The following is a 25,484-nucleotide window of genomic DNA, read 5'->3' on the forward strand; positions in this document are numbered from 1 at the left end:
GCTCTTCCCAAACTTTGGAACTGTAATGAGTCCAACTAACACCTTCAATCAATTTTACAAAAAATTTGCCAAAACAGGGCATGAATCTTTCAGAATAAAAGTAAATGTCAAAGTGTTAATGCTCTATCCTTCTTCTTCTATCATACTTATGCTTCTATCATACTTATGCTCTATCCATAAGTATGATAACCAGGACTATCAAATATTGAGGGGGTTAAAATCCTGTGCAGCATGAGAGTAGGTTTTAATTTTTTCAATGACTTCTACTGTTTAAGTTATCATTAGTAACTTTGCTGTTCATTTAGGAAATGTATGAGATTTTAATTTAGTAGAAAATAGAATTCAGTATTTTCTTGGTTACCTTATTTGTAACTATAATATCCTGAATAACTCAACTGGTAGACTTGTGAGTGCACATAAAGACAGGGAGAACTGAAGAGCTTATCTTCTGTGCTACAAAACCATCATATATCTCTGTTCTGCAAAAAGCAAAAATGAAAAAACAAAAGAATCCATCAAAATTAATTGAAGTGTGATGTTCCTGGATTTGTTTTTTGAGAAAGAACTCGGCTGACTATATAGTAAGAGTGCACAAAAATATTATTCTGCTTCCACATTTATTGAGCCCCATTTGATATTTTAAAATATCTTTTCTCTTACCTCCAGGTTCACATAAGCTTTTAGTCACATTTCAACAATTCTTGCACCAGTGTTGCCTCAATGAGTTTGAAGCTAAAGCAGTTTTATCACCTGCCTTTGTACAGATATTTTAACTCTAAGAATGTCATTTCACCTTTTTCCAAGTGTTAAACATTTTTGCTTATCCCATTCTCCTTGATGAGACTGTCAAGATAACACAGCAGAGTTTACTACCACCCCAAAACATGCCGCAGCACCCTCTGTCATTGTGATCCTGTACTTTCTAGCTGATTCTCATCTTCAGCAGCTGCAGAAATAGTACCTTGTACTTTTATTACAGAGTCTATCATCCTATCCATAGCTTACAAAAATCAATGAACGAGAATTGCAAGGGCAGATCAGGTCCAGTGAAGCTGGGAGAGAGAGGCCAATTCACAAAATATATCATAGAATCCAGTTTCACCCACACATTATTTAAAAGTCCTAGATCATCTCCTGAATAGTAAATTAGGGAACCAGTGAAACAAGTATATAGGACAAATAATGTAATTAAGGAATGTAATTTATTAATTTGGAAAATTTGGGAAGATGATAGATTCTCTTGGGAAGTCAAGTGTATAATGCATTTGTCTTTGGCTTTGCAGGTCCGAAGGCCAGGGCTCAGTGTAATAGAGGAGCATTCTGCCTTACTTTGATCATTATTGTAGTGTTCTGAGACAGCAGACCACTGGACTGAAGAGACATCAAAGCAGTCAGTCTGGATAAATTTACAATGGTTTGTCACAACTTGAAATACTTAGGTTTAGAGGAAAATTATTTATATATACTTCCCATTTTCAACACACACAGTCTCTCTTTTTTTCACAAAATTATATGAATTCTTATAACTCTCTTGATATGCCCATGCATTTATCACTTGACAGCAGTGAAAGACTCCTAAGACCAAGATTCATTTCCATGATTAGTTACTACATTTTTCAAAGTTTAATTTGGGAGGGTGAAAATATCCTATCAGACCAAAAATTCTCAAATGAGTTCTCATAGCAAATGCTTTTTATTAAGATGATACCTTACACTGTAACCAGTTTAGCTCTGGGATATTTTGCTCTAATTCAGCTTAGACAATTAATTTAAAGGTATTTTTTGGAATATCTTGGCAAAATTTCATAGGCCCGCTAATGTTATTGTTGGTTTAACCAATGTGACTATAGTAAAAATTAAATTTAAGACCCATGTATTTCAAAACTGACAACATATTACTGTCATTCTCACTCATCCTATGGCATATTATAAATTATCATCAGTTATCAAATTATTATAAAATGTAACTTAGAGTAGATGTAAATTTGTGAGTATGGAATACTCTTTTTCCTTTATTTGCTGAATTTGATAAACATTCACCAAAGACACCATTCAGGTTATTTGATGAGAAACTGACAGTCCACACTTAGATAAATTCATGTCTATATTATGTTAACTGTGATCAAGACAATAGTAAGAATTTTCATTGAACATAAGCGTGAGATAACATGGACTTATTGACTTGAAAGTTCCAGGATGGACAACCGGGAGTGCCTATAAAGGTTATCCTTAGCACTTGTATAGGTAGATTATACAACACAGCAATGAGAAGTAGATATGATTTAAATAACATTGATGAGGAAATTCTTCAGTAATTCACAAAATTGCTCATGTTAAAAATTCTAGTACAGACTCAATTCAGGTACAGATAATTTACATATTTATCTCAGTTTTTGTTTTATCCTTCATAACAAGTAAGCACCACATTTCATTTTTATTAACTATTTAAATGGCGTTAAGTTCCATCTTACCTTACTTTTCTTTTTACTTGTAAATATTATGAATGAAAAGCTTTTATTTCTTGAAGAGAAATTTAAATACACAATCTCATATGCTTACACTGTTTCTACATTGGTTAAAATACCTACGTTGGTTTCTACACTGGTTAAAATTGATGGTAGTCTCTGAAGTAAACTATTTCTGTCACTAAAGGCTATTAAACTTTTCTGAGGTATTTCTGTACTTTTTAGGAATATCTACCTTTTTCTTCACTTTAACTTTGTATAATGGGATACATTTGATGAGAGTACTATAATTCTGAGTGAAGTAGGCTAGATCTGTCCTGAAGAAACTTACATTCTAGTATGAGAGACATTAAACAAATAAGTGAAATAAAGTATAAATACCAGAAGAAAAGTAAGGCAGAGAAAGAGAATGGGAGTGCTGGATTTGCAGGGACACAATTTAAAATAGAGTTGTCAAGGAATATGTAAGAAGTTAACAAGAGGCAGCAAGTCATGTGGAATCTGTGTCAGGACATACCAGGCAGGGAACAGCAAGTGCAAAGGCCCTGAGGCAGGAACCTGCTTGACACATTTCAAGAATAGCTGCTCCTGAGGTATATGTAATAGGAGATGAGGTCAGATGGTAAAGAGAAGTGTGGCTGAAGGAGGGTCTGATCACAGAAGGCCTTTTAATTCATTCTAATGACTTTGGCAGCCACTGGAGAATATAGAGCAGGAACATTACAGGTGCTGGTATAATCTCCTATATATTAGTATCACTGACTATAGTGAACAGACTACAGGCAGGTAATGCCAAAGCACATAGACTGGCTAAGAAGTCATGTCAATAATATAGGCAAAAGATGATGGGATCTTAGACTAGGGTTATGGAAATGTAGTGAGCAGTAGTCAATTTAAAAAATAATTGTGTGTATATTGAAAAGAGGCCTAGTAATAGACTGGGTGCAGGATATAAGCAAAACTGAGGAGACAAAGAAAGCTCTAAGAAGATGAACCAGGGATGTCAAGGCAACTAGAATATACAACAGTCATGCCAAATTCAGTTTTCACAGATGCATTTAAACATAACATGAAAAAAGGTTAGAATATGATATTCAGGAGTAATGCAATTAGATCAAAACATTGCAGACTGCACTGATAGTGCAATGGAGAGGAGGAGGAATAAAAGAGGAATGAGTTTTGGAGGTGTCAGTGTGCAGACACTTTAAAAGTATAATTTAATGTCCAACTTATATAACATTAAATAGTTTTTATAGAGAATTTGTATTTTTATTTTTTAAAGAAAACATAATTGAATATTTTGGGAATGTCCTCAACTAAGTACAGTTTTTCTGTTCTAATGTGAAGAGATCAAACCATCCATCCAAAGGTCTTTGCATATTGCAGATTGATTCCTTTGGGTACTGAAGTGCCCATACATATGTAGTTAAGAGGGATAATATGGCTTTAGCAGGGATGTTCATTTTACCAGACCATAAAATAAATCATGGCAGTCCTAATAACTAAACCAGTCCTGCTCTAACAACCATGATGCTTATTTCCATATGACAGATTGGCAAATTCTGCTAAACAATATTGACCATGGGAGAAATGTTATACTTACATGTTAAAAAGAAGAAAGATAGACTACCTAATTCACTAAATTTTAAGAACACTTTATTCACATATCCTAAAAAAAATTTTATTTAACATAGAATGAAATTTTAATGCAAAATGACCACTCATTGAGGCAAATGCACCGGCAGATATAATTTCATTAAAGAGGGCACTATAGGCCTAAGAACTCCTTGAGGAAAAGGTGAGGCTTTTTTTAGCGTAAACCTAGTTTACCACAGCTTAAGCACACAGTAGGTGTTCAATAATTTTAAAAAACAAAAACAAAAGGATGAGTCCATATATCGCAAATAGAGGTCTCTTTTAAAGAAATTACATGTTACATGCATCTGAAATTTTCTGTATTACATAGCTGTTGTAGCTGTGTCATTATGTTTATTTTTTAATGAACATATTTCTTGTTTTAGAACTATATGGCTATCAAAGAAGGTACACTGTCATGCAGAATCATCTTTATCTTTTCTAGACTTGCTCATGAAGGCAGAAAACAGGGTTACTGCTTACTTAGTATGCTTTACATTGGAGGTGCCCATAGAATATTTATTGCACTAAATTGAAGAATAAAAATACTACCACTCCATATGCAAAAAATAAAAATCCTTTACTTCCACAGTCTTTTCCATTAAATTCCTCCATTCAGTAATGCTTCTTTGCCTCTCCTGTAATATCTTAGTTCTTCATCTAACATATTTTTCTGAAACAGGATGACCTGTAATGTGGCAGAATATTAAAAATGCACAGGACAAGGAATTATTTCTTTGACTACTTTAGATCTAATATCTCCTGAGTAAATCAAAGGGATAAAGGGATTTTATTAGAAATCCATGCAGGGAGGGTAGGGAAGAGGCCATTTCACCAACTTAACAGAAGAATCACTAAAGGATACATATCACTTCACATAATTTCTAGATATATTTATTGCTAGAAAATAATACAAATTTAGCAAAAAAGATAGTATTTTACTAAGTAATTTATTCTATTACATAATATCAGAATTATATAATTACAGTTAAAAAAACAAATGATTATGATCTAACTTCTGCATAGAAATTCATGAGGTCAAATAAACTTTAAATATTAAGTTTACAGTAATTTTATATAGTAGATATTTTAAAAACATGAAGGACAACTACAAAATGATTCTTACTGGAATGTATTTAAAATACTAGTTTAACAGTCCATTAGAGCTATGATAACTAACATTAGTGGACATAAATTTTTTCCCATTAAGATAATATTCCTTAAAGCTGCAGCAATGTATTCCTGTATTCAACTTTGAATTAAATGACTTTATATAACTATTTTCAATAGTTTATATTATTAACATCTATATCACTTTATTATATATTTTTTATAATGTATAATTGTACATACCCCCTTAAAAACATGACATCTCATAACAATCTAGTAATAATATTGTATTAAAGATAGGTAGAAAAAATCTAACAGCACTGTATTCTTGATTTCAATGTCTAAATTCTGTAACCTGGGGAAACCTGAACCACAGAGACGTTATGAAACTTGCTTTAAGCAAGCTGATAATGACTGGAACTAGAAACAGAGTGTAGACTCTATATTCCAATATGATCCTTGCTAATATATATATTTCTTACATCAGTAGGAAAAAAAAGTAATGAAGTATAATTTGAGAAAATAATGGAGACAGAGTAATAAAATATTTTAAAACTTGTGCGTAATTTAATTTGGCAGCTTATCGGACCATTTTTATTGGCAATGGGAAAAGTAGATGTATGAAAAAATCAAAGTTTTATACTCAATATATATGCAATTATAATATAAATTAGACCTTGCTGACTATGACATTTTTAATTACATAAATTGTAAGTCTGATGACCTTTTATATTTTTAACTTCCATATGAAGTAATGCCTATGTATAATAAATATTAGATTTTTAAACTGGTAGCTAAATTAAGTCCAAAAAAAAAACATATTTAGAAACTGATGGCAAGAATCTTCTACTAGATGTATGTTTGTATGTTTTTAGGATTTATGCATACAGTATTTAATAAAATAATGCTACATTATTTTGCTATGGAAATTTCTAAAAGTGCATAAAGAGCTCTGCAAACTTGCTAAAAAAGTCATTTATAGAAACTTTGATCTGAGGGAATTTATTATTACAGAATGAGCCTAAGCTTTCCTTATGATTGAATGAGTAGTTACATGTCTTTGCTGGTTGGTTTCATTTATTTTATTTTGATTTTGGACTTTGTTTTAAGCTGGGGTTGGCGGCAGTTTGGACCCTGTTTTTGTCAGCAGGGCTAAAGAAGCCTGCTGCTATCACTGACAAATTTAAGACACAAACTAGTAGAAGGCAAAGAGGAAAGAGGAAAACAGTGAGTATGGAAGTAAAATAAAGAACTGTAAAAAGAAAGAGAAAATTACACATTGGAGGTAACTTCTGCATCAGTCCTATAAGTTACTGATCCTGATTTAAAAGTTAAAAGATCAATAAGTATGTACACACATAAAAGAATTTTTCTAAATAAACCTTAAAAAATCAAATTTTGAATCAGAAACCTGGAGGAAGTTATACACTGCATTACATCTTCTGAGACACTTTGACCTACTGGAGTGATATAATTATCAAAGGTCCTTAAATAAAATATTCAAGAGTTTCTCGATTTGCAGAATCTTTTGAATGAGAAATGCATGCAAGACAAGAGCGGAGTTACAAACTGCATGGGGATATGAAGATTGGCATCATGTGATCACCTGCCCCATGGAATCCAACCCGAAATCAAAATTTTCAATGAAAACAGAACTTTAGAAGAGTTGAATCTGAGCATTTAGTCATCATAATGTCCACTAATGTACAGATTTACAAAGACACACACACAGAAAGCTCAATAATCCAGTAATTTTGTAGATTAGCCAAGACCCGATGTCCAGGTGTCATCAAATATCAGGACCCATTCAAGTGAAAAGGGAGTCAACACCTCTGCCCTTAAGTGGACTGTTCACAATGTTCTATGCAGCTTCATTACCATTACCGATTTGTCAGCAAGAAGAAAAAGAGGATAAACAAAGGTGAAGTCCCTACACACAGTCTGTCTCATAGAAATACACTTCTACTTGTGGTGAAGAGCTCCACTAGCCCAGGCCTGAAAGAAAGATGAAATGCAGCAAGAGATCCAAGCAGCTGCTCAATGGCGAGCTGAAGCGAGAGGCTGGAAGCAGGATGAGTGACAGAGATGATGTAAGGGCATGCAGGAGCCCAGCTTTCCACAGGTGAAGCACAACTCTGGAGTCTGGGAAAGAGAGGCAGATGGACCAAACCGATGAACACCCATCAGGAAGAAGTGCCGGCTCTGAGCAATGGTGTTGGGCAGGTTATGAGGTGGAGAGGCATTGTGGCACTCAGCGACAGGCCCTGCAAACTGTGGCTAGAGCCACAAACCAAAGGACAATCTTCAAATGAATACAGTGACAAAAGAACCACTGATTGCTACATATCACTGGCTTCAGGAATGCCCACACCCACAGAGAGCAGCACTGTCAGTATGGCTATTACTAATTTAAAGGTAAATGTTCAATAACTCCTTATGTTTATGAATGTAATTGTTTTACTACAAATGTACTCAAAATGGGATAACTATTTCAATGATATTAGACCCCCACAATTCTTATTTTGAAAACAGCAGTAAATTCTAATATGAAAACTTCTTTTGGCATGTCTAAAGCTGTTTTTACCCCAGTGCTCCCGGTAATAGTTGTTTTAAGACTCCCATTTGTTTTTAAACTAATAGCATCTCTTCATCATTCTTGAGTTTGCTGCTGAGTTTACTGACATAGCATAAGAAATGATATTTGATTTATGAATAAGGACCAAATTAGGAAGTTGGAAAAGGTCTGTTCTAGGAGGTCAATATGTTGCCTTGGAGAGAGAAAACAGCAAGCATTTTAAAAACAAGAGTTGTAAAACAATGCAAGTTCCTTAGGACAACTATGAGCTTGGGAAGAGAATGTTGTGGTTATAACCAAATGCTGAAGGTTTTTTTAAAAAAAAGAAAATAAAGGACTTTTAGATATAAAATGCATTATCTTTGGTCTTACTTTTTCAGTAAATTTTCCTGATATTTATTGAATTAAGTGAGAGAAATGGCCTAAATTATGGCATAAAATCTCTACATAGAGCAAACAAAGGAATATTTTGACTGAGCTGTTGAAAGCTCTTGAATAAGAATAGTTCACCAAGAGAAAATGTGGATATTAGTCAAACAGTAGGCATTCAATAAATATTTGCTGAATGATGAAACTGAGATAGACTAGATACAACTCAAGTGTAACACACAGACTGGGGCCTCATGAAAACCAAAGGCCATTCTGAATGCAAACTGACAAGCAGGGCTCAAGGAAGATGGGGTGTTCAGGTTCTCCCAAATGTGAAGGACTATACTATGATGTCTGTTTTCCTTCTTCTTTGATGAGAACATCTGGTCTTTCTACCTTTTGCCCCCTAAAAAGGCCAGAAAAAGGTACTCTATTGTTGGTTGACCACATTTCTTCATTTGGATAGGTCACCATGATGTGTTAATTTCACCCCGCCAAGTTTCTTTATGTCACTGCCAGGTTGGTTCTTGAGAATGGAACAGAATGAGCACTACACTGGTGTGGAAAATATTAGATATGGTATTTAAGGGATCAGATACACCATGAAACAGTGTAAGTCTAGGTACTGGTGTCAGGTGGGACCACCAGCAGGAATGGCTGGGGCACGTGGCTACCTGTGTGCCACGGAAATATGCCTTAGCATAGGAGTGTGCCTATGGGATATGCCTTCAAGAACATGATGAAAGTATGGCATTTCACCCTGATAATCAGGCTGTGCAGAGAAAGCATAGTGTTGGAAAGTGTACATGTGGAAGAAAGACATGCAATTTTGTAGATAAGGTATGGTTTTTTTAGAGAGGGCATAGTTTTGGTCAGGTTGTATGACTGATGGTCTTTGTGAGGTCCTAGATGTTAATTATGTAGGTAAATTTAGGTTCTAACAGTTGGACAACAAACATTCCCTATCAAATCACCCAGATCTACAGCAAATCTTGAGGTAAAGAGAAAAGAGCACATTCAAATGTAGAAATATATTAGGGTCTTTCTGAAGGCCTGTGCACTGATTAATAAGAGATTCTCACATAAGTGTATCACCAGCATTAAAAATACATTAAAAGCATTCAGGACAGTTTTATGATGTCCCCCTGTCTTACAGTGAGAACTATGGTCTGGGTGATCTTTCAAGGTATCTTCTAGTCTTAACATTCAACATTTAGAAAGTTAGCCACCAAAAAGCCATACGAATCTTAAAAGGAACATAGATGAGGCTTAGTGGGTTTTATCTATGACTCTGTGGCCACATTCACACTAGGAAAGTTAAGCAGACACTTAAATAATTTATTTATTGAGTTCAAGGAAATAAACCAAAGCACTGTGGGCTCAGTTATCAACTGAACATTTCCTTTGATTTTAATATTATGCTTAATTCTCTAACATTTGGTGTGTTATAGACTCAGCATAACTGTTAAGACAAATACTATGTCAATTTGTGGATTCTCAGAGGCAAGATGAAACCCTTACCACTGTTGGATTTGAAGAGAAGAACTATTTTCTCAGAAGTGCTGATACTATTTCATTTCACCCCAAAATATTATAAACTATAAGGTAAGACTCACAGGGGTCTGCCTATACATTTATATTTACATAGATCAATCCTAAACCAATACTTAGTATGGTGAAGAGTCAAATTCAGGTGAGAAAAACCACATATTAAAACCCTGCTTGTGATCATCAAGGAAGAAACATATTCCCAGTAAGATGAATTGTATAGACTAAGGCATTGGTATTCTCCTAGTTTTATACAATTATTTAGTGATTTAGCCTCTCCAGTGGATAATGCATAGGTTATTTCCTCTTTTCGATTCTTGCTCAGGGGAGGAATGTAAAAAATCATATAACCATTTTACTTGGCTGAAAGAGCTAATGAACCCAAAATGCTTATAAAGATGATGTTTTCTGAATCACCGGGGAAGCTAAATGGCACATCTGCTTATTTGGTTAAAACAAAAAAGAATATCTAATAGGACTGGCATCAATGATTCATAAAATTAGTTTAATTCAAACTTTAGCTCAGAGGCAAGAGTGAGATGAACAGACCTACTAAATAAAATCCCTGACACAGCTAAACACCTTTCTACTGAACAAAATAATGACTGAGTCCCTCTAGCCAAGCTGGGTCAATGTACTAGTAATAGAAATAGAGCATACACTTTAATAGTGCTGATGTTCTGTTCAGCAAAGAGGAGACAGTCAGCAGAGGTGGGCTTGCCAGCTTGTGGTCTACAACTATTTTTAGTTCCTAACTTGCCTATATGTCTCCTTGACCTGAGAACTTCCAGCTTCTCTAGTCTATGACACGAATACCATTTTCCAAAACCAGATCTTATTAATGCCACCTTTAGAATTAAAGCCTGTGGTGATACTATTAGGTAAATAATCTTTCCAGATAATGTTTAATTATCTAATGGATCATTTTTCTGAATGTGTTTTATACTTTTTTTTTTAATACTTGTATTTTAAATATCCCTATTATGATTCCTTTTTGGAATGGCTTCTAGACAAGTGGCCTATAGAGACTGTAGTTACAATGAATTACAAAAATGAGAATACAAAACTGCAAAAGAAATTGAAGCAAAATGAACACTTCTGTAACAGCCACGAGACCAAAAGGAAGTAAGCTAATTGCAAACGTGTGTCAGAGGCACTGAGAAGATGTCTAGGGGTACGCTGGCAATGACTCAGAGCCTGGGCACTGAATTAAATGGAAGTCAAGAATGTATTAGGAGAGTACACAAAAACCTAGGAAAAAATGATTGTCAAATGCAAAAGTCCACTGAAACCCACCTGAGACCATTGAAAGTTTTTAAAAAAGTATTGTCATATGCCATTCTTGACTGTAAGTTGTTTTCTAGGCATACACATACATCTTATATCTTCTGACTGACACATTTATAAATTGACATTATGTTTTCAAACTGTCATTACTACTTTAAAATCACTATGCGCTTGAATATACCATATGTTGCCTATAGTTTAAAAACGAAGAGTATAATGTGAAAAGAATTGACAAAGTCAATACATACAAACAAACAATAATGTACCTTCAAAAATAAAGTTTAATTTTGTGTCTTTGGATAGGCCTAGTTCCTAAATTTATTAGTTATTTGAACCAAATTTTTTTCCCAATATACATGGAATTCTGAGTAAGGATTTTCCATTTCTGGTTTAATCATACCTTTCACATCTTCATCCTCAATTGTTGTATTTGAACTCTCAGTTGACTCCTGTGGAGATGAACACATTTGAAATTGTAAACAATGAATAGGTTGAATTTTTTTCTTTTTAAAAAACTGGTGAGTGATGTACATATCATGCAAAATTCTTCAGCAGGCTGTGTGCATATGCTGACATGCAAATGGACAAATACATCACATGGTTTTAACAAATAAAATGACAGATGCTGCAAACATTTCAAAAAGGGAGTACTCTGGCTGCCTAATCCCTGAAGCAGGATAAATCTAGGTGATCTGTAGAAGCCAATGATGTGTGCAACTCATTTTATGAATTGTGTAAGGATGATTTTATGTTATAGTGTCCCATAAGATATGCTTTTTCTATGTATTTATGGGAAATTGAATATATAACCTAATGAATTTTCACATTAAAATAGCACAATTTTTATACCAAATTAATCCGTAAATAGTCCCTTATTTGTATATGGTACTGGATCAAGCACTGAGTTCACACTTTTGTCAGACTTACTCGTTTGTAGAGAGGGAAAGCGTTTCATTGCATCAGCTGAGGAAGCTAAGGGTACCAAGCTGTGATACGCTGAAAGTGCTTGCAAGAAGAATTTCTATGTGATCAGCACAATGGAATTATATGAATACTTTCAAGGACAATTAGATTTTTTTCATTCCTAAGTTAGAAACTGGCTGTCTTTCATAAGAAATGCACTTCCACAGCGAAAAGACAAGGCTATTTCTTTGTAAAACTACAAATGAAGTTAAATAAGCACACTTAAAAGGACACTGTAACTGCCAGTATTAAGGTATGTTCCTTAGAATAGTTTGACAAATTTTTCCATTAATAATGTAATAACAAATATTTTCTAGCAAAGATTTAGTAATCTTCATAAGAAGGTCACCATTTTCTACTTGGAATGATTAATGGGTAGAGCTGAAAAAAACTTGGAAACAAACTTCCAATCAATAGCGTGCTCAGTGATAAAAAGCAGATTTTGGGAAATGATGCAAACAACTGTCAGTGTCCTTTTAGAGATTCTATATTCAAAAAAGCTATCAATTTATATAAATACCACGTATAATATTTAAACCAAAGGGATAGACTGAAGATGTATCCAGAGTCTCCATACACACAAAACCAAAGCAAAGAGTCCTCATGCGTTTCTTAATGTGACCTAGTGTTCAAATTTTAGCTCAAGATGAAGGTAAACCCATGCACTGTAAAAATAAACTAATTGATGTAAGGAAGAATATCATGCAGCCACGCTTACAAATGATACAGCTAGAACTATCCAAGTGTTCACTCCAGCTGTTATGCCTGGTTTTTCATTTGCTAATGACATTGAAAAAAGCTGGTCTTTATGTGGTGCTTCTGACTACAAGTCTTTTAGGGACTTAGCATTTTAAGTGCCATGACCATAAAATACATCTCATATTAAAGAACATACCACTTCATGTTTTTTACTTTTGTGATTTTAATGTTGATCAACTAAATGTTAAACCAGAGGAAATGTGTTTTCTAAGATTTAAATATTATTGGTAAGAGTAAGGGAAAGACCCATTACTATATTTAATATTCCAGAAAAATCTGAGAAGTACTTTTTCCTCCCCTTAGAGATGCAATCATGTATGAAAAGTAATACACTGGAAACACGGAATACATTCCAAAAATGTCTCCTTTCCTCCTACAGACATGTGTAAAAGTACTGTTACTTAGTTAACATGCTGTGCAAACACAATTTACAACAGATAGGAAAGATTACAGTCTTCTTTCAGCATAAGTAGTTAAATGTCTGTTACTGAAATGCATATAATTCAACAAAAACAAATATATTTCACAAGAAATGAAACTCCCTGCTTCTCCTCAAATTCATGCCAAACAACAAAAAATACTGCCACCACAGGGAATTAAAAACAAAACAAAATAAAACAAAAACACTATGACAACAGAATAAATAAAACTAAAAAGTAACATTAAATTTAAACAAATACCTATGAACTCAAGCTGATTTTTTTGAAGACAGTGGAATGACAGGGCAAGAAATTCTAACATTTCATGCAGAATACATCTAAAGTACAATACACAGACAGGCATGGGGAAAAAAAAGGCCAGATGGAATTGCTTAACATACACAGTCATCTTGACACAAAGACTTTATTTAACCCGACTTTTGTTGACTAATGGTATTATTTATTTCTCTTTCAAGATGTCATTCATTTTTGTTTTGAAAGAAATATGTGTACAGCGCTAGATAAATTAGGCACAAAAGAAAGTGGTTGAAAAAGGGTAAGGGTTTTCTTTCCTATTTTTAGATATTGGATGAATTTTGCTTTGAATATTTGATAAGATGTGTACTCTTGTTAAAGCAAGATGATGTCGATTCTTTCTGAATACCTTGTTTCCATCAGGGTTGTGGATTACAGTAGTTTGGGGCTCCTGAGTGAGAACAAAATAGAGAAAGAAACAGTTCGCATTGGTAAGTACATTCTTACTAGTGTGAGGGACAGAGCAGCGTGAGCCAGCTGACAAAACTAAATAGTGACAAGAGCGTAAGCGATGTTAACTACTGTCAGGGGTAGCAGCTGACAAGATCTCTGATGAAAGATCTCCCTGGTGAGCTCATGAGATAGGATACCTCAGCACTCAGCAGCAGCATGCAAAAGACCTTATTCTTGATGAGCATACAGGCAAGGCTTTGAAGTCTGGAGACCTAAAGAGGCACTCACTGTTTCACCATCCTATACCAGATAGAGCTTTCCTTTCTTCCTGAATGAGTAGCCTATTCATGTCTGTTACATAGAAACTGGCCAATGATACTGGAAATTAGAACTCTGAGATGATCTCACATTCTCTGTGAAGATTTTTTTCAGCTATATTGCTTTGAGAGTTGATTATGGTTCATCACTATAATTAATAATAAATACCCTTGGAAATTCTAGAACCATTGGGTGACACTTAAAAAGACCTATGCTAAAGAATGTATTTTAAAAACCCACAAGAAATTTTAAGGAACATGTAAAAGGTTCACGTAGTGGGTTCCAGCCCTAACCATATAATCATATAATTTGAAACATTTTGTTAAATCCCATGTTAGTTGGTATCTAAGAGAAATTTCTGTTTTATGGACTATATGTACAGAAGATTTGCTTACTTTTCTTTTTGTTTTCTACCAGAAAATTGAAGAAATATTCCCAAGTGGAAAGCTACACTCAAATAACTGATTCAAAAAAAAGATACAGTGCCCATAATCATTGGCCTGCTTGGCACTTTCATGATGTCTTGGTAACTGTGAGTTACTGTAACCCTTCGAGAGCTCTCTCCGACCGTAAACACGCTCCCACATCCAGGATCTCTCCACCACAGTTAATGCTGCAATACTTAGAGAACACATTTTCTGCTCCCCTTCTTTTCCCTGGCTGGAGGTGTGGTTAACATTGTTTTTACTAGTAGATAACTTGCTATATTGTGTCCTTCCTTTAAATGGTTTTCAATTGAGCCTTTTGCTTAACCCAGTTGAAATAATCCCCTGATATTTTTGATTCTCCTAAGTAACAGCACAGAGGACATAAAGAAATGAGAAACATTTATGAAAATAAAAAAAAATCAAAATATGGAATAGTTTGGGGAAAATGTTATGGAATTCAAAGCACTGAATGCCAGAATTTAAATCTCAAATTTTAATATTAAACTGATTTAGTTAGTGTGAATTTGACCGAAATGGGTAAAACTGGTTTCCACTGATAATTCAAAGCTCTATGCAATAAAATTTCATTCTTCAAATTAAAGTGAAACTGTGATAATTTAATTCAAAACACAACAAACGAAAAGATTTAAATTATACAGTGCCTCTTTATCTCAGAAAGCGAGGTCTTACAAAGCCCTGCTGTCTCTTAATAAGAGGGAAATGGGAACTGTGAATAAGGTCTAATTTACTGTCATCTAGCAGTAATCAATCCCCTTAGCTCTCCTTGATGTCAACATTTGTGTCATGAAAGGAAGGAAACATTGTTCGCGTAATCTAGAACTGCCATCAGAAGAAGAGCTAAGAACATCCAAAGCACATTCTACCGTATTTCTAAGGCAGCATGCAACAGTTTCAACTAGAGACCACAGCTATCAGTACAATATTCAATAATGAAGTAATATCATCTCATGTTAGAGACACACTGCTTGACAACTACCTTAACATAAAAGAAAAAAAATGAGATTCTTTTCATATCTTAGAAAGCAAAAACAAAAACAAAACCCAACAAAATAAAATATTTAGATATATATATGTATCAATATAGTGAAAGCACATGAGAGAAACAACAAAAAACAGTAAAGAACTTAAGGGTTACAGAGAGTCCAGGTATACCAGCGCCGGGGTGGGGATATTTTCTTTGGGGCTGGTTACCACGTTGGCTTTGTTGTTTATCTGTAGGTATGCAGAAAATAGAAACAGAGATGCCTTAAACCCCTTGGTAGCCAATGTCTCTATATGCAGCATGTCTACATGGAGATATAGACATGAAAATAAAGAGCCACTGAGGATGAACACGGAAGACACTGTGATGACTGACAGATGATGATCAATTCTAGCGTCTGATGGTCACACAGGCTAGGACAGTCTGTGATGGTGGGATGACAAAACAGGCTCGGCTGCTTTGACTGGGCCACCTTAGCAAACAAAGAACTGCTTCAGTGGAGTGCAAATCAAGTTTCAGAGTATGAAATCAATGTAAACATTTTCATACTCTTCAAGTTGGATTCTGTTTCCCAGCTTCCAATTGTTTACTGTTATGAACACATTCTTTTTTTTTTTTTTCCATTTTATTCTTGAGCCTGAAGTCACACATAGATTGTCTTTCTCTGGGGTGCCATCATCACTTTGTTTAGTAGGTATCCAATTGATAAGTTGGATCTTCTGATGAAATGCAGGCTTTATAATATATAGTTTTAAATGATAAGTCTGGGTCTCCTTTAAAATATACATCTTCAATTATAAATGGGCAAATTGAACTCTTTACCATATTCTGAATGTAAAAAGACTATTTTTAAATTATTTGAGAGGAAAACACTATGTTTTCTGTTAAAGTGTTGAAGTATTTGGAGACTATTATTTGGTAATATCATTCCTTCTTTTAACATAACTGCATTTGACCTTAAAGAAGAGATCATTATCACTATGGAAGCCACATTGTGAAAGCCACTCAGAGGGTCAGTAAGTATTGTAATGGGCCCACAGAGAAGATTCCTTGTAGACAAGCAGCAGCTGGAAGCTACAAGTGAGTTTAGGCACTAAAGAATCAAAGACTTAAAAAGTAATAATCAGCACTCATTTAAACTCATGCATGACAACTTACATTATGGTTATCAAACAAATAAATTAACATTCATTTTCTTGCACTTTATTACTAGGTATTTTCTTTACATATTATTACCTAAAGGAATACATCCCATAATTTTAGTGTAAATGTATGTAAGGACTTAAGAGAAAAACATACTGCATAAAATAAATAAATACCAAATGAGTATTTTATGAGTAATTATGCCAATTTAATTGCTCGGACTGCCAGGAATTTTTTTTTCTTTTTTGTATTTTATACCTATAGATCATACTGAAACTAGTACTGAGAGGAAGATAGGTTAAAGAAATTAATTTAGGTATGTAATAGTTTGATTTTCTATTCATTCATATTTGTGATTATTTGGTGTCAGAATTATTTAAATAAGCTGTAACACTGTGCTCTGTGATATGCAAGAAAAGAGAGAAAACTTTGGTGTCCTTCTTAAATGTTAAAACATCTATCTATATTTTGCAAATAGTTTGTTTAAAAATTTTCTTTAAAAAAAAGTGCATAACGTTTAACATAAAATTTGTACAAAGCCAAAAAAGAGGTAAGAGATACTGGAGTTTCTTAAAGAGGGATCAAAAATCAGTACTTATGTTAGTATAAAATACATAAGAACAGAGGAGAGACGTAACACAAATAATTTCCTATCAGGAAGGGTGCTTGGCAAAACACAGCTGAATTCTTATCAAAGTACCATATGTACTTAACATGTTATATTAAGTGAATACCAGTGGATGCAAAGATAAAAAGAGTATACTGAGATACTTTGGTTTCTGTTTTGAGGTAAGAGACCTGATTTTTTTCTAGGATATGGTTGCTAAGTACTGATTTTAGTGAGAATGTCTCATGTGCACACCTATGCACGCATACTTATATGCAAGCATGTGCACACACACACACAGCACACACCCCTACACACACATTCACACACAGATACACAGCATACACACACCATTGTGTCTTCCAGTTGAAGGCCACTCTGCCTGGAGGAGTCATCCTTTATTGCCAGGTATGGTAAATATGAGTTAAATGAATATGTGCCTCAATTACCACTTGTCGTCTTGTTTAAACGTGCAGATAGGAATTTTTTTGTTAATGTAAAGATTGGCTTAATGATCTTTTTTGTTTTACTATGGGAAATCTTTTGAAGATATTTGTAATGTTAATTAATATAAAAATAATAGGAAAATTTCTAAATAAAAGACTAGGAGGATATCCTTTTAATGAGTCAAATATCAAGTATGGGCTCCTATTTGGTGATACCATTTTTAAACACACAAAGACTCTGGTACTTTGTGTAATGTACTTATTTTATATTATAGAATCAGAGCATCCTGCTTTAAAAAAACTGAATCAAGCCAAATACTAAATGGTGCACTGGATTATTATGAGCTATGGGCAAGATACTCCTATTTCTCAGGTGTTGTGTTTATTCAGTTTTGTGGTTAATAAATATTTCCTCTAAATAAATATTTCAAGGCTTGTTGCCTAACTAGAATGGGTATATTTTGAGAATTAAGAATCTTGCCTATTTTAGTAATCATGATTATAATTTTAAAACAATCCTATTTTGTTTCTTCACTTATAAGTAAACAGACATTAATTATGTCATGGTCTTATGAGCTTTAAGAGAAAACTGGGCTTTGTCCTTGCAAAAGATCCTTTAATACATACAGATAAAGGTATGAACTTTTCACATATTTAAAAAATTCATTTTCAGAGAAAGATAATATATTATGTGAAATAGGGTATTGGGTTTTGATAGTTAATTGACATCAAGCTATAATGGTCCTATACTTTCTCCACTTATACTAATTTAGGTAAATAAGACTTTCATTCCTAAGTGAATTTCACAGGAGGAGAAATCTGGCAGATAGAGATCCTCACCATCATCTGAACACTCGAACTGGACTTCCTTTTCTGAATTGACCAGTCAAAGAGAAAGGAAAAGAAAAAAATATGACCGGTTGAATTTTTAAAGTATCAAAGCATGGAGCACAGAATAATTTTCTCTTTAAAGTGGAGCTATAAGTTGACTAGAAGAAAAAAGTTCTGGAAATGTTTCTTTCTATATAAGGATAGTAGTGAAAATAAATACCAACAGGGGCTGTGAGCTCTGCATCACTGAATGGTACAGAAAAACACAGGAGAATAAAACATTTGGAAAATTTAAGATACCACATTTCCACCAATGTCATATTGGTAAGAAGGGAGACATCAACTTTCAGTATTTAAACTTAAGCTGAACAAACTAAGCAAAAGAAAGAGAACATTACGGTTGAGGAAAGCAGTTGGTAGTAAATGCCATCCTAATGGGAATCACAAATGCATACGGTCACCATTGCTCTGGGAATTCCCAACACAGACAGGTGGTGAAGAAATGACTGGGCATGAACATAAGAAATGACAAATGATTATCTGTTATATTTTCAAAATGAACTGACCACCTGACTTTGGGTCAAGTTCAAATGCTAGAATATTAACTAATTCCCAAGAATGGTGAAGTGTTCATGAGGAATGTATGCATCTGCCATTGGAAGAGAAAGAAAAGAATTAAATAAAACATTTAGGTAATACTCTGGAAAGATAACAAATGTAATGCAAATATAAGATAACAAACATTTAATCAAAGGTAAATTGGATGAATTTCAAAGGTAAACCATGAAACACAATAGAATCCATAGTAAGTTGTATTATTTTGTTTAGAAATCCAAGGAAATTTAAATATCCTGCTGTTATCTTTCTTGGAAAATTTTCCTAACATTTCTTCAGAATATTCACCTTCAGTATGTCTCAATACCTTATGATAGAAACACAGGAACAATTAAGACCTTTATAAAAAGTGCCCAAGCAGAGACATTTAATCATTTGATATTCAATTTCCTAAATTCAATGGTTCGATTTTTTTTTTCAGGCTATACACTTCAGAAGCCTCCAAGAACACAGCATAACTATTTAGAAAAGCATTTGGTTATCACAGATTTTTCAGGACATTGTGATAGTTTGAGAATGCAGTAAAGCAGAGAGGGTTTAGACATTCAGTTTCTATAGTAACTCCTATTAAAAGTATTATTTTGTCATGGTTATTTAATATATAATAAAATGGAAAAAATACAGCTTTTCTTGACATAAATGTTAGTCATCTTCATTTAGTAAATTATTTTATACTTCAACCTGCATCCTTTATAAACTATAAAAAAATACAAGCTGCAAAGACTTAGGAATTATATTTAACACTTAAATATTACCTAGCATCTGAAAGTCAGAAATGATTCTAAGAGCACCTGTTTAACTTACCTTTACTCCATCTGGTTTCTTCAGCAAACTCTTGGCTGCTGCAAAATGAGAGTAAAGTCATTTTAGTGAGTCATACATAGAAACCCGGGTCCAGGCAACAAAACAGGGTATTGTTTCCTTCCAGCACCTTTACTGGGTTATGCCCAGCATATGCCAAGTTATAAGGTCACACGATGAGCACGAGCTTACAGGACACTGAAACACAGTATCACTTTTCTTGGTTTTGCCATATCAAATTTAGAACTAAATTATTATTTAGTTCACTGCATGTAACTGGACACTTTGCCAGTTATGTCATTGGACTTTATTTCACTATTGATTGTGAAAAGGATACTGGAACTTTAACTGGACTATGCTTTTGTAATCCAGAAAGTTGATTTCATTCTTCAGACATCAGCTTACAGACTGTATTACATGTTCATTCACACCACAACTATGGCGACCATGTCAGTTCTGCCACTTAAGCCCCTCTTTCTAGATGTTTAAAATTTATTTGTGAAAATTTGCTCTGGCTAAATAAGATCATCTTTTGAACATATGTTTTTGAAATTAGATCTTTCATTTTTATAAGAATATTAATAACTGCATTTAAAATGAAATAGCATATTATTGACCTAGAGCAAATTTTTTAAATGCTTAGCATACGACCTTAAAAAAAAAGGGTATTAATGTATTCTTTAATACTTCAACATCAGAATACAAAGGTAAGCCTTTTACACTTGAAAAGTTAAAAATTGTAAAATTTGAGGCAAGATATAAGACAAAATGAAACCTTCAACTAAATCAGAGAACTAAAGTATATGGTCATATATGAAACTTCATTTTCTTGAAGGGGAGCTTTTAGCATTCCTTCTATTACTAAATTTCTTGAGTACATTAAAAGGTGAAGTCATCCTTTCAAAAAATATACTTATGAATGGGTACAACACATTGAACAGATTATATAACTGCCAATGACAATTAGTACACCAAGTTTAGAACATTCATGAATATGTGAGACAAAGTATACTTATGCTTTTATTGAATGTTAATTATATATATAATTATTTAAGTATATCAGAATAGAATTTGGGTCATGAAATGAAAATACCTAGCTGTAATAGAACTGCATGAACATGTAATTTCCTGACATCTTTTGATTTGGAATATTATTTTGGTATCACTTTAGTATAATTTTAAATTTATTTAAAAGATACACAAAGGTTAATTTTATTTAGTCTTTAGCAACAAAGCTATTAATTTATTATTAATTGAGATTGTAAGAAACAGTTGTCTTAGCTGTGATATATAATTTGCTTGGAGCTAAAAAGCAATGTTAAATAAGTCCTGTGGCAGTTAATAGGTTAGAAGCAAACTCAGAATAAACTGGAATTGCAATAGCAAGCAAAGAGAAGACAATGATTCAGGGGAAGCGGGGATTTGGCCTGGGAGATGCAGAAATGTCCCTTTTGGTTGCTATTCACCTTACCTCACAAGAAATACATTCCACATAAAGGGAGAAAAGAAAAAAAATAAAAACAACTTTATAACCATATACTTATGGACAAATTACTTTAAAGAGCATGTTTGGCAATGAAACAGAATGAATAAAATACTCAAAACTAAAAATGCAGTATCTTAAGTACAAGATGTAACTGGGTCCAATGTTATTCAGTTGGCTTAAAGTGATGGATTAAAAATAAATGGGCCTTTCATGCTAAGACATTCAGAAACAATATAAAATTCACAGATTAGTCATGAGTTTTTAGTTTACACAATGACGAAAAGGAAAATGTGAGGTAAATGAAAAGCTTTTACACATGGTGCACATATTAAACAAGGCCCAATTTATGTCTAAGAGTGTATTTAAGACTCTAACAAAATACACAATCTTAACTTCTGGAGATTTCTTTTCAAGTTGGTTTGCATTAAGAGTATATAATATATAAATTATCCTGCCTCTTAAGTGATTCACTAATTATTGGGCCACAGTGAAAGACTAATTTATTTGGGTATAGGATATATTAGTTAATATTTAATGAGATGATATTGAACTCACCCATATAAATGTTAACTATATTAATCAACTGTTCATAAAACATGTGATTTGACAAAGGTAGTAACAAGGTTTTATTACACCAAACAAAACTGGACAAAATACATACAATTGACTGACACAGTCCCTCGATTTGTAATGTTACTCAGTGTATTATTGTTGCTGTTTAACATGTCAGTGGAAGACTTTGGGATGACTCCTGTGGTTTCACATTACCTATAACTAAATATGATGAGGAACAGAAGGTGACCACTTAATACAATCATGAACAGGAATTAGAAATTGGTGGAAAATTTGATAATGGTGTGGATCATCACCTGATATCACTGCAGAACCCAGGGTGAGTATGTACAGGGTTAAAGAACTGAATGAAAAGCTAGATAATCTGAGGCTACAGACCACTCCTGATATAAACATGCGGCCAAGTAAATGGGAGTATTTTGGCACCGTTGTTTGACAACAGTTCCAAGTCTTATACAGCCAAACAGTCACTACTTTTGTCTGTCCCCATTCATAAGACTGATTAGCATTTACCAAAATTTGACTTGTGGAAACCTCATCTTTTGAGATAATCTAATAAAGAAGGGGGTTCCAAAACTAAAATAATTACTATAAATATATATAGTTTATATCTATTGTGGAGAGTTACTTCCTACAATAAAGAACTGGCTTAGCTTCTTTTAGCCCATTATTTAAAAACTTATTTTTACATGGAATCATTTTTAGAATGTTTGTTATCCTATGATATTACTGTGAGGTAAGTTCCCTGTCAGTACTCGAGTTTAGATACCTTTGAAAGTTGTAATCATTTTTATAGAATGCCAACATACTACTGTACTTTTAAAAGAACTCAGGCTGGAGAGAACTGGCTTCCTCAGTGATGGTCTTCTTTTAAAAAGCTTGCTTATCAGGATTCCCCATGAGAATGAGACCCCAAAAAACCTTATTCGTAGTTACTACTTTGTGAAATACCAATTAATTAATTCTAGGTTCAAAATGCTGAGCTTCAAAATGAGGGAGTACATATTTCCACAACTTGTGTGCACCCAGCAGGGATGAAATGGCCTTCAAATCCTTCACTAGCTCTGACCAGTGGGGGCTGCCTGGTGCCCTCATGGAGAGCGCAGTCATGTGCCTACTGCTAGTCTCCTCAGACAGCACCCAGGTGGATTCCTAATGACAGCAGGGGGTGTGGAAGGAATCCAGGCCACACATTTGCCATCCCTAAACAACAATGTTTTTTCTAGTAAATGGATTTTTTTTTCACTTCAAGACTACTAAAAAGGAGAGCAGAGGATAAGGGACAGAGTTCTTAACACATGTACCTGAAAAATTCCTTGTAGCCAGCATAGTTGTCAAGATGGCACCCTGTCGGAGAAGTAGGAACAGAAAATTAATGCTGCCTCTGCAAATCTGTGACTTAACAGATCAGCAGTCTTTGATAACAAATCTTCTACTAGCCTTACTTTCAGTGAAGAGATTTTTGTTTGTTTGGCTTTGGTTTTGGGGTTCTTGGGAGAAGTAGGTCTATGCCTCTCACAATGCCGGGCCCATCCTCATGTGTGCCGCCAGATTCCAACTGACAAATTGCATAGCTGTTTTCCACTGAAGAGCAATCCTAGCTCTTCATCACAGGTTTAATTTCAGTGAATATTCCATTCTCCCAAGACCCAAAGGAAAGATAAGTATTGAGGTCTGTACATTTAAAAGCCTTTGCTAAAAGTTATCTTCATCAGATTTACAATCTTCTTACTCAGACTACAATCTTACTTCTTAATCTGCCAAGTCTACCCATCCCAAAATGTAAAATTTCTTACCTTTAGTTTTCTTCTAGCATTAAATTTCTTCAAGCAGTCTACAGTCTCCTGTCTGTGCATCATAGAAGCAACAGTAGAACGTTGCTGGAAGAGGAGAAAAAGAAACTTAAGTGAGGCTGTTTAGAAAAAAATGAAGCATAATAGTATCCTCAACGTCATCAAATCTTTATAAATGGTGCCTGCACCCATGTGATTGACTTCGTAAGTATCCAATTGCAAATGTTCCCTAATAATGAAAGACTGATTTGCCAAGACTATTAGTGACTAAGACACAACTTTTATCTACAGAAACTATTGAAATGAGTATCAGTAATTTCCCAAGTTGTCTTTATTTCAGTATATCGTATTTCCATTGAGGTATCTTTTATTTTCTTAGCACCATATTAGTTGTGCAAACATTTGACACATCCCTAGAAATTTACTGATTTCTATCTACAGTCTACCCATCTTTCACACTATTTTTCTTAGTACAGGTAAAGTATATTCAGTATACTATGACCATTCTTTTCTTCTAGTAAAACTTTACTTACAGCTTCCAAAACTCATATTTTTTTCTAAAACTGCCAAGTGATAAATAATTGAACTTTGTTTAATCTTTTTTGTGAGATTCACTTAATCATGGTGTCATTTTCTTAACCTTTGTTCACGAATGTTATCAATAATTGGTAGGAGAATACTCATTCCTCGTGTTACTGTAGGTAGTATTTATTTAGCAATCTATGTAAATCAGATTTTGCTACTGAAATAGCATTTCTCACCATTGTGAAATTTATTTTGTTAAATACCTTGAATCAAAAATTCATTCTGAGTTTCATTTTTTTCTGCAAAAATTATTTTAAATCCATTAAAATAATTTTCAAGGACAATTTATTTTTCATTTTAGCTCTTGGAGGTCTTTGGAAAACTGTCACTTACACAGATCCATGGGTGTTTCAGTGCCTCCGAGGCTGTGATACGCTTGGCAGGGTTGATAGTAAGCATTTTGTTGATGAGGTCTTTGGCTTCAGGAGTTACTGTGTCCCACTCTGGTGATGGGAACTTCGAAAATATAAATTTATAAAGAGCTTAAAACATAGATACATTCTGTTGAACAGGAAAGATACAGATATACTGTTTTTTTCAGTAGTGAATTTTAACATACATTTTTTGTACAAGTTAAATTGTATCTACATAAAGATAAATCAGTTTAGACATATATGTATTTCCTTCTCTCTCTAGTATATAGTTATATCTAGTAGTTAGAAAATGGGCAGTTTGTAACTCATTGACAAACTGAAACATGAGGAAAATTATACTGACTCTTTAATACTTGTGAATTTTGTGAATTTAACAACTGTCATTTTAATTCCAGAAGTTTATTTTGGGGCAGTTGTAAAAACTTGCTAATGACTAGAACTACTGAAGAAACACTCAAACCTGCCTCTTAATATGAGGGCCTCTTCAGCCTGGATAAAAGTGGACCTGTTTCTTATTTTCTAGTTTTCACAAAGGCTCTCCTTCACATTCAACAAGCAGGGCATCTACAGAGTTCTGTTCTCCCAGAGGGGTTCTAGTTCTAGTCTGTAAAGATGGTGAATGTGCTAGTTGTGGCCACATCAG

At 33.9% G+C, this 25,484-nt stretch overlaps 1 protein-coding gene across 19 annotated transcripts in view; it reads right to left on the bottom strand.

Annotated features, from left to right (window-relative positions):
- CAMK2D (calcium/calmodulin dependent protein kinase II delta) overlaps positions 1 to 25,484 on the bottom strand; it is a 315,792-nt gene that overhangs the window by 18,377 nt on the left and 271,931 nt on the right. For 4 of the 19 annotated variants that reach the window (XM_057502565.1, XM_036920799.2, XM_036920806.2 and 1 more), the window contains 8 exons: positions 24,801 to 24,923; positions 23,886 to 23,969; positions 23,394 to 23,436; positions 20,034 to 20,071; positions 18,624 to 18,656; positions 15,758 to 15,817; positions 13,795 to 13,836; positions 11,390 to 11,438 (listed from right to left, as the gene is read on the bottom strand). In XM_057502565.1, coding sequence (XP_057358548.1) covers positions 11,390 to 11,438; positions 13,795 to 13,836; positions 15,758 to 15,817; positions 18,624 to 18,656; positions 20,034 to 20,071; positions 23,394 to 23,436; positions 23,886 to 23,969; positions 24,801 to 24,923 — 472 coding nt within the window. Of the gene's footprint in view, positions 1 to 171; positions 7,488 to 11,389; positions 11,439 to 13,794; positions 13,837 to 15,757; positions 15,818 to 18,623; positions 18,657 to 20,033; positions 20,072 to 23,393; positions 23,437 to 23,885; positions 23,970 to 24,800; positions 24,924 to 25,484 lie in introns of those variants that run through there. The other 15 variants (XM_036920801.2, XM_036920800.2, XM_036920804.2 and 12 more) reach the window with 8 other exon arrangements.

The sequence above is a fragment of the Manis pentadactyla genome, chromosome 5 (genome assembly GCF_030020395.1).
Source record: "Manis pentadactyla isolate mManPen7 chromosome 5, mManPen7.hap1, whole genome shotgun sequence".
Lineage (NCBI taxonomy): Eukaryota > Metazoa > Chordata > Mammalia > Pholidota > Manidae > Manis > Manis pentadactyla.